This window comes from Podarcis erhardii (genome assembly GCF_964252035.2).
Source record: "Podarcis erhardii genome assembly, chromosome: 14".
NCBI classification, from domain to species: domain Eukaryota; kingdom Metazoa; phylum Chordata; class Lepidosauria; order Squamata; family Lacertidae; genus Podarcis; species Podarcis erhardii.
In genome coordinates, this window is record NC_138503.1 from 39,856,114 (window position 1) to 39,866,259 (window position 10,146).

General features: G+C 44.5%; 1 protein-coding gene across 1 annotated transcript; it reads left to right on the forward strand.

Annotated features, from left to right (window-relative positions):
- Nucleotides 1–1,391: 1,391 nt before the first annotated feature.
- LOC309329295 (transmembrane protein 238-like) lies at nucleotides 1,392–6,789 on the forward strand. The gene is made up of 2 exons (XM_081840090.1): nucleotides 1,392–2,750; nucleotides 5,701–6,789. Exon 1 carries the CDS (start codon nucleotides 1,961–1,963, stop codon nucleotides 2,666–2,668), a length of 708 nt encoding a protein of 235 aa, XP_081696216.1. The 5' UTR covers nucleotides 1,392–1,960; the 3' UTR covers nucleotides 2,669–2,750; nucleotides 5,701–6,789.
- The last annotated feature ends 3,357 nt before the right edge of the window (nucleotides 6,790–10,146 follow it).

Below are 10,146 nucleotides of genomic sequence, written 5' to 3' on the forward strand. Positions count from 1 at the left end.
AAAGTGCATTAGGGGTCCACTTAATTTTATGAACATTTTTATTGGCAGTGGTGATAGGAAAAAATAGTAGAGAGGAAAGAGGTCGTATGCCACACACCATATTTACTCAAATCTAACACTCACCTTTTTTTGGCCAAAATACACTGCGAAAATTAAGGTGCACATTTGATTCGATGGTGCTTTAGACTCAAGTAAAGACGGTAAAAAAAATTCCTCTGGCAGATTTCCTGTGCCTTTTAAAGATGAAGTTCAAGTGACTAAGCTTTTGCTTGTACAAATTAGCACCCCCACTGTGTTTCAAGTCATGTCTGATGTTGCTGTACACACCATTACCCCGGCGCTGCCACCCCAACTCCTATTCAACAAAGCCGTCATCTGCTCATGTGCTATCATCTGTGTGAGTGGAACAGATGTCTAAAATATACACATCATAGCTTAACCATAGCTTATGTTTTCAAATTGGATGGAAGCTGGTCTGACGGAAAATGCACCAAGCAGAAGTATTTCTCAAGAATCTACAGGGTACATCTGGATTGTGGATAATATCATGTGTACTCAGCTCTAAAAGGTGAGAGCACACTGGAGCTGAAGCAAACAGTAATGTATACAGAGTCTCAGTTTCCACATTTGTTCCCTTAACTACTGCAATAAATCTATTTTTAAAGAGCCACTAGATTCTTTGTTATTTTTGTTGGATTAACACAGCTAACCTGCACAAAATATGCTTCCCCCCACCCCCGCAACAGCTGATGGAAAATAGTGCTCTTACCCTTGGGTGTTTTCCTCATGGAACACTAATTCTGATTCTGAAATGGATTTTAACAAACTAAACTTCATTAGGTTGCTTTGAAAGACACTTGGCATAGTACAGACCACATAAACAGCTTTCCAAGGGATGAAATGTTTTAAGAACAGTAACCAAGAATAGCTGCAGCTTTATACAAAAATTGAGAGGCTTCACTATGACTTACTCTTGAACACAGTGATTCTTACTTCTGAGTAAATATGCATAGATGTTAATACTGCAAGTCCTTCCCTGGTAAGATAAGGATTACTGGTATCTCACTTCTTTTTCCAAAGCAGGAGGTTATTTACGCACAACCCGGTGTAAAGCACTAGCCCTAAAATAAACTGCAATCATTCGCAATGATGATGTCCGAAACTGGCCAGAATGCAACTCAGAGTTGGCAGGGTCATCTAGTCCAAACCCCATGTCAGTGCTGGATTTACTTATAAGCTAGTCATATAAGCTATAGTTTAGTTGGGAGCACCAAAAAAAATTAAAGAAAAAAAAACCTGGATGTACATTTCCAAAATATAAGATAAAATAAATAAATAAAACCTACATACAGCAACAGTTTTGTGTATGATGCAAGCAATGCCTCCTGCTAGCCTGCTCCCTAAAATATCACTGGTTTGCTCATTTCTATATATAGGATGCCTACATTCTGCATGTGCAAATGGCTTTAGATACCTATTAGGTCCATAAATTACCATATAGCATATATTCAACACAAAAAGCAGCGACGATTTGTGGTTGACAAAGGACAGCTGGACATATAAAGGGCCCCATTACCTTCAGTAGCTTAGAGTCTCATCAAACCTAAATCCGGCCCTGTCCCGTGTCATGCTCAATCCCACAACCCTTGAGACCACGAGTCTCATACTCCACCGACAGAGCTATCCCTGGGGTGCGTTTGGCACAAACACACACGAGTGTGCTGCTCTCTCCCCTTTGAGTTGGGAAGGAAAAGCGATGGGGAGCCGCCTGAGGCGTCTGGGAAGGAGAGTCCACGAGGGGACACCTGTCGGGGTGGCGGCGGTGGAAGGGACGCGCGCGCCGCCTCAAGGTGCGCGCGCCCCGCCCCGCCCCGCCCCGCCAGGTGCGAGGAGGAGGAGGAGGAGGGCGTGTCCTTCCCGGTCCCTCAGGTAAGGCGGGATTCTCTCCTGCTCGCCCAGCATGGCTGTGGCGCTGGGGAAGGCGCCGCCGCCGCCTCAGGCGGGGAGCTTGCCCCCCTCAGGGGCGGCAGGTGTGGCCTCAGGTGCGCGGGGCGGGCCGGCGGCGCTCCAGGTGCTCCAGGTGCCCGGCGTCGTCCCCTCGGACGGGCTGCTCTCGCCTTGGTCCAGCGCCGTCTCCCTGTCGAGCGCCTTCGGCTCCCCTCCGGAGTCGGCCACTTCTCTGCCCGCCGCCTCGGCGCCCATGGCCTCGCTGGGCGGGGGGCTGGGCCGGTGCGCGGGCGCCTTCTATATGGCGCTGCTCTTCGACGCGGTGGGCCTGGCCATCCTGCTGGTGGGCGTCTTCGTCGACGTCTTCTTCGCCGACCTGCTCATCTACGGCGGCGGCGTGGGCATCTTCTTCAGCCTCCTCTGGTGGGTCTTCTGGTACGTGGGCAACCTGGAGGTGCCCGCCGCCGAGCTGCAGGACGACGTGGGGCTCCGGCGCCACTCGACCAAGAAGAAGAAGGCGCCGCCCGTCGGGGCGCCCGCAGGCCACGGCCTGGCCCGGCTGGTCAGGAACCTCAGCATGCGCTTCTCGGGGCCCTTCACCGCCTTCTCCCGGTCCCCCGAGGGCCAGCCGGGCTCCGTCAGGAGGGCTCACTTCGCCAGCGCCGCGTCGACGTCGGTGGCCACGACGGTATCCAGCTCGGTGGAGCTGCAGGCGGCCTGAGGAGGAGGAGGAGGAGGAGGAGGAAGCAGCAAGCGAGGCGAGGACGGACGGCGAGGCCCGGGAGCCAGGCCGGGGCGGCGAGGTGGGTGCCGGGGGGTGAAGGAGGACGACCCCACTCGCTCCTGGCAGCTGCATGGTCATTACCATCATAAGTGTGTCTTGCCTCTCCTCCTCCAACTGCCTGCCTTTATTCATTCCTATATTGCGTTTCCAGCCCCAAGGAGATCAAAAGTGCGGTGGGTGAGGGCAGCTATTGCTCCCCGCCCCCCACAGCCAGGTAAATAACTCAGAAAAATAATACTTGGAACTTGTAGAAAGATTTTTCCCCCACCAAGCACTTGGGGTCAAAAGAAAGTAATTTAAAACCACTGTTGTTGAGACATTTCCCAATCTTCTAGATAGTCAGAGAATGATGGCAGGTGGGTGTCCTCCCCACCCCAAACATGAATCCTGGCTATCCCCATGTGTATGGTACCCCCGCAGGGTGTCAGGGATGGTTTCGATACTGTGATTGTGTGCCACTTTGTAAAGAGGCTTTTTTTCCTCCTGAAAAGTGAGTTACAATATTTTACTACCTTTTACTCAGAGTAGATCCACTGAAATTAATAGAGCCAAGTTAGTCACGTCCATTAATCTCAGTGGGTCTTCTAAGAGGAGGAATAACATTGAATACAACCCAGAGTACATCATTGTCCTCGCAACAACCTTGTAAAGTAGGTTAGGCTGAGCACTGCTGCTGTTAGGTAACCTGTTAAGACAAACCATGGCTTTGCTCTTCCGCAGTCTCTCTGGCTGATACTTGGGCTTAGCATGTTGTCTGAACCAGGGCTCATGGTTAAGCATTTGTCTAGGAGCTGTAACCAGGAATAAACCTTGGTTACATGGCACTTGTTTCAAAACAAGGCAGTGACTGGGCCAAGGGTGCTCTGTGAGAGCTTAATGGCTGAGTGGAGGATTTGAACTGGCATCTCCCTAGTCCTAGTTTTGCACACTATAACTGTTATACCACACTGGCTCTCAGATTTCAAACAAGGGGAAAATCTGCTTTAGTGCTGCTAACACAGTGGTTTGACTTCGCCCCCAGAGGCACACTCCATTGTCTCTCGAGACAGACGGATGCCAACAAGTATAACGTAGGTCAGTACTTTGTACCTGACACTGCCTCCTCCCATTGATCGTTTGATGACTGTACTTGGTGGAGTCCTTTAGCAAGCTTAATGAATTGCTTATCTTAAAGATAAGTAATAATTCATAGTTCATTATGAATGTGTATACATTATTTCCTACAAACCTTAAATATTTAAGTAAAGTTGTAGGGTTTTTCCTCTTTTCTGATCCAAATTGTTTTATTGAAAAGGAAAACAAAGGATTTTGGCGCTTCCCAATGCTCCTTATCTTATCCTTATTTTATCACTGTGTTAAATCTTTACAGACTTGTATTTATGTGAGGCAGTTGTTCAAGTGGGAGATACTATATGGATGATCAGTACACTATCAATATACTAATAACTTCTAACTCAAGCAGCAGTAATGGCTCCAAATTTATATTGGAGCTTGCTTGGGGCTAAATAACGATTAACAAACTGAAACTGAATCCAGATTTTATTTATTTATTTTGATCAGATGGGAAAGTTAATGCTACATAGGGATGGGGGGCACATAGTCAAGGAGATCTACCTCTTCTAGAGTGGAATTGAGTTATGGAAGGATTAAACTTTCTGTTGGGAGTACTCCTTGAACTGAACTTGCTCTGGATACTCTGGTCATGGCGAAGAGTGCTTTTGCTAGGCTTGTCTGGAGCACAGGGACTGTGCCACTCGATTCCTTGGCAACCCCTTGGATCAGTTATTGCAGCATGCTATTTACAAAGCTGCTGTTGAAAATAACTTGGGGAACTGCTACTGGTGTCAGAAGAATGCACCTGATTGGCTTTTTGTGGGTGTAGGACCTAATGTTACACCAGTACTCATCAGACTGGTTGGCTATAAGCTTCTGGGTACTAGCTGGTTACATTTCTAAATTAGGGATGGGGAAGCTGTCACCTTCCAGATGTTGGACCCTCCTCCTTCACACACAGTCAGCATGGCCAGTGGTTGGAAATGACAAGAGTTGGAGTCCAACAGCATCTGGAGGTGCCATAGGTTCCCTATTTATTGTGTTTTGAGCAAAAGGGTTCTCTTCCAGACCCCTCACGTTTGTGAGGTTAAATATGGGGTAGCATGAAGCAGAGAGATTCCACACCTATGGTGCCTTCTTCATACCTATTTTTAAGAGGGCAATCAAGTCTTTATTTCAAAAGACATTTGATTTGTGCAGGGGTTTCTTTGTTTTTAAGTTTTCTTCTTGATTTTCATTTTAGAATTGCATTATGGAGATCAGAAGCAGCTTTAGTCAGCATTGGCAATGGTCTAATGCAGAACATCAGGGTATAAGGGAATTCACACAAGATAGAGGAAGAGAGGGAAGGAGTGGGTGATTGCATAATTTCCCACTTCTACAACCAGAGTTAATTACATCTGTACCACTCTAAATATGCAAGTACAATACAGAACACAAACTGACTTTCATCTTATAATTAATTTGATTTTCTTATACTAATGAGCTGAAACTATTGACCTAATGAGTTTTGTGAAAAGTAGTCCTCTAAGAATAGTAGCTTTTTAATCAAAGAACAGTTCTCACTGTTAGATAAGCTCTAGTCTAAAAGAAAGTGATCAGGTTGAATGGGATTGGATACACACGCTGAAAGATTTGAGATATGGAAGAGTTGGCTTACTGATGTTCTAAGAATAGCATCACTATTAGTATTATAAGAAATACTTAAGTTACTTGGAATGGTAAAAATGTATAATACATTGATCTGAGTCTGACAGTGTAATCAGACTTACCGGTAATTAAGATGCTTTGAAGACTCTTCAGGTCATATTTTATTGATTCCATAATTGTTTTTCTTGATAGGAAATATTTTCCCGTATTTTCAAAAAGGCTGATACTTAAAATATTTTATTTACATTGTTTGTTTTTCCTTTCAGGAATTATCAAAGACTGTTACTTACTATTACTGTGAGTTATGATGAAAAACAAATGTGGACATCATCTTAGTCACAAGATGCTGGAAAAACTACATAGAACCATCTGTGAACTCTTTGGAATCTGCACTGTTTATGAAACCACATTTCTGCCAAATATTTCTGCTTCAGATTTCTGCTGGAAAACAGCATTGCCTATATCTTAAGCAGTATAAAAGGATTTATATTTAGTTATTCTACTTAACAATTACTTAAGGACAACAGGATTTATATATTTTTTTAATGTTTCCATAAACTGAATAGCACTCCTACTCTTAAAACAAGGGCATTGAGCCTCAAACTGTAAATGTGCGCTACTGACTAAAACTTTTATGTGGAAGTATTCACAGGACTAAGATCTTGGAGAAGTAGTTTTGACACCCTGAAAGCAGGGTTTAGAAGTCCTCAAAAGTGCCTTAAACGCATGACATGTCTTATTTATATGAATGCTCTTAAGATCTGTTGGTGAAGGGAGCTTTATGAATGATTGTTGAAGTGGGTTGGATCCCAAGACTTGAGTTGCCTGAACTTAGGTCAGGTTGTTTGAACCTGGGTCTCTTTGAAATCAATGGGTGATATCCAATTAAGGTATACTCAGAATAGAACCATTGAAATCAATGGGCAAGTGGTTTAAGTCCATTGATTTCAGTGGGTCTGCTCTGAATATGACTGACATTGGATCTACCCAATGGGACTTGTCTTACTGCTTTTTAGTGGGACCTAGTTGGGTGAACTTAAGTTTGGATCCATCCTTGTCATTTTGTGGATTTTTATACTGTAAAATGTACTGAATGAAATGTCCAGTCTTCCAAATTCTCAGGTTCCCCACCCTTTTTTTATTGGCTTGGAATTAGAAATGTTGCATCTTAGAGAAAAAATAGAAATGCACTAGATTCTACTACAATGTGAAATAGGTGAAACTTGGCCATTGATTTTTTTAAAATAATAATAATTCTAGAAATGTTTCTAAACAATGCTGGTATGACAAAGGCAACTAGAAGGTCTACTGTTTGTACCTACCTCATTAAATAAAGTTTTGCCACCTTGATTCAATACTGCTACTGGCAAAATTGTTCATAAAAATGGTTGTCTTTCTTTGTGATTCTGCTTTACATTTGAATTGATAGAATGAAGGAACAGGTAGAGATTATTTTAAACAAGCAGAAAAGTAGATATTGTGTCAAACAAGAATCTGGCATTCCATTACTAAAAATATACTGTTACTAGCTTCTTAGGTTTCCCTTTTCCACCTCCTTCAGCTCACTTGCCTGCCCCAGAATCTATGAATAGATTCCACATTCCTATTCCAATCTATGAATAGGGCCACATTCCTAAGTACCACTAACTAACTTGTGCACAACAGAGCTAAAGAATTGCATAACAAAACATTTTCAAAACTTGGGAAAGGGACATGTTGAGCTTGTGTCTCTTGTGTACTAGATTTCATTAGCAGACCCACTGGAAATATGCTTGCTTCATACACACACACCTTTTCTTCCTAGGATCAGATATTTGTGGGGGTGGGACTTGTCTTTTTAGTTTGAGAAGGTGGATTAGTACAGTCTCTACGTCACAATCCCCTTCAAGTCAATTCTATCTTTGGCATGTTTGATGTTATCCATGTCCATCCAGGTTTCATTTGACCCCTATGCCTGAAAGTCGTAGTATGTAGCAATATCTTGGTCTGTCTTCAACGCCTTGCTGTGCAGATGCTCAAATTCAGCACCTATGTGACGCTAAAATTTGGCAGCCCCTGCCTCTCACGCTCCATTCTACAGCATTGTTTTGGTGCCCCCTGCAGTGCAGCGCCCAGTGTGACTGCAGCAGTCGCCCCACCCTAAAACAGCCTCTGTTCATCTTAACCTCAGCCCACATATTGGTGGGTGCAGTTCAGCAGTGATTTGTCCGTTTGTTTGGTTATTAAAAATGTGTACACTACTGATACTGAAGGGACACGGGTGGCACTGTGGGTTAAACCACAGAGCCTAGGACTTGCCGATCAGAAGGTCGGCGGTTCGAAACTCTGCAACGGGGTGAGCTCCCGTTGCTCGGTCCCTGCTCCTGCCCACCTAGCAGTTCGAAAGCATGTCAAAGTGCAAGTACATAAATAGGTGGGAAGCTAAACGGCGTTTCTGTGTGTTGCTCTGGTTCGCCAAAAGCGGCTTAGTCATGCTGGCCACATGACCCGGAAGCTGTACGCCGGCTCCCTTGGCCAATAAATCAAGATGAGTGCCGCAACCCCAGAGTCAGTCACAACTGGACCTAATGGTCAGGGGTCCCTTTACCTTATTGATACCAGGGGAAAGCACACCATAAACTTGGGGGTGGAGCATCTCTAAGCCCAATGGCTGCATTCCCTAGTAATCAACATTCCAGGGACCATGTGCTTTTGGTGGGTGCAGAGTTCTCCATCGCACCTAAGAGCAACAGGCAAGCTTAAATAACACAGGGTGCACCACATGGCTCATACAGCTTTTGACTTATCTTTGCCCCATAGCATCCACCTGTGGTGGCTGCCTCATTGTGCCTAATGGTAGGGCCAGCCATTGTTTGACCAGTGAGTGAAGATTTGAACCTGGGTCTCCTCAGTACAGCACTTCAGCTACTATCTTACAATGGTTTCACATGAAATTGTATGTGAAGCATGGTCAAAATTCCGCTTCATTTTCATTTGACTTTGAATGGGGCAGAATTGGACCATGGCCACATGCATGCCATATATTTACAGCACATGGCTTCCCCCAGAGGAATACTGGCAACCATATTTTACCCTCACAGAGCTACTATTACCTGCACCACCCTTAGCAAACTACAGTTCTCAGGATTCTTTGAGGGAAGTCATGTGCATGGTGTGTATGCAGCCCGTGTAAGGGAAATGATTCATGATCACGTCCTTTAGGACAGACAGGAACAAGAGCCTTTACTTGTGGTTCCTGCCATTTTCAACCCAAAACCTAACTGGAAAATCAAATAAACCCCAAAACGTAACGAAAATTAAATTGTTAAAAAGTACTGATGCCACTCCAGCTTCAAATACTGTCATTTTATTTTATTTTTTTACAAACTGCAAAACTGATAGTGTATTTTGCATAATTGATACACTGTATTTTGCATAATTAAGAATTAGCAGGCTGAAAGAGGAGGGCACGACAACAACCAACTCAGTGGTGCTTTCAGTGTCACTCTCAGTATCAGAATCTACATCTGTATTGACACTGACGGGATAACTGTGGAGAACTTCTCTCTCCTGTCGTGCAGTGCATTCTACACTTCTAGTAAGAATCACTGTGTCAGAATCAGGCAATACAACTCTGTATAGACCTTTCTCATAACCCACGAAAGTGCCCTGTGCACACTGTTTAGAAGTACTGTATGCCCCTTTTGAGTTTAAATCGACAAAAGAGATCATGTGAAGGGAATCATTCATTGGATGTGTGCTGCCACACAGTGTTACGAAATAGGCAGGGATCTATTATTAGGTTAAGGATGAAATCCTAGATCTTGGCAGCACTTCCAAGTAGACATACATACGATGCAGAACTGCACTGCATTTATTTGTATTTCATTATTGCACCCCTACGAGCTCACCTTACCCCATGCCGATTGGTGGAACTGGCACTATTACAGGCGCCGCATAATACCTGTCCCTCATTTGCAAGAACTTGATCATCTAGTGTGGTGGCGCCTAGACTTTGGAACTCCCTGCCTATTGAGATCAAGGAGGCAGCTTCACTGTACTCTTTTTCAGTGCTTGCTAAAAGCATTCCTGCTTAGACAAGCCTAGGACAAGCCTTAGACAAGCCTGCTTAGGAAGGTCGTTTTAATCTGATGTAGCATTTTTTTTTAAAAAAAAAACACCTTGTTGGTTTTAAAGTAGGCTTGCGAACCTTTCTTGATCTTACCGTTTTATCTTTTGTAAACTGCTAGATCAATTGTACGGAACAAACAAATCATTCAATTCACATCCCACTTCACCCCCCCTCCCGAACAACTCTTCTCCCTCCACCTCCGTTTTTTCAAAATAAAAAGTACTTTTATTAATTCTTTTAAAATGATTTTTTATCACATACATATCGACAGAACTCCATGCGTATAAACCAGAGTGGGTTTTTTTTTTGGGGGGGGGGGGACCAGAACATGTTCTTGCGATTTAGTCCAGAGTTTTGCCCCTTCTGCCATTTGAATCCTCACACCACCACAACAACAACCACCCTGTGAAGCAGGTCTAGAGGAGAGGCAACGTCACCCGGCGGGGGATTCGAACCCCGCTCTTAGTCTGCCGGTCTAAACCACCACGGGCTCCGCATTACCGTATTACCAGATACCGCGGCGCCTACACATTCGACGGAGCCTTTTTCCAGCCGCTCCGGGATGCAGAGCCAGAAGTACTGATGCGCCTTCAGTCGTGCG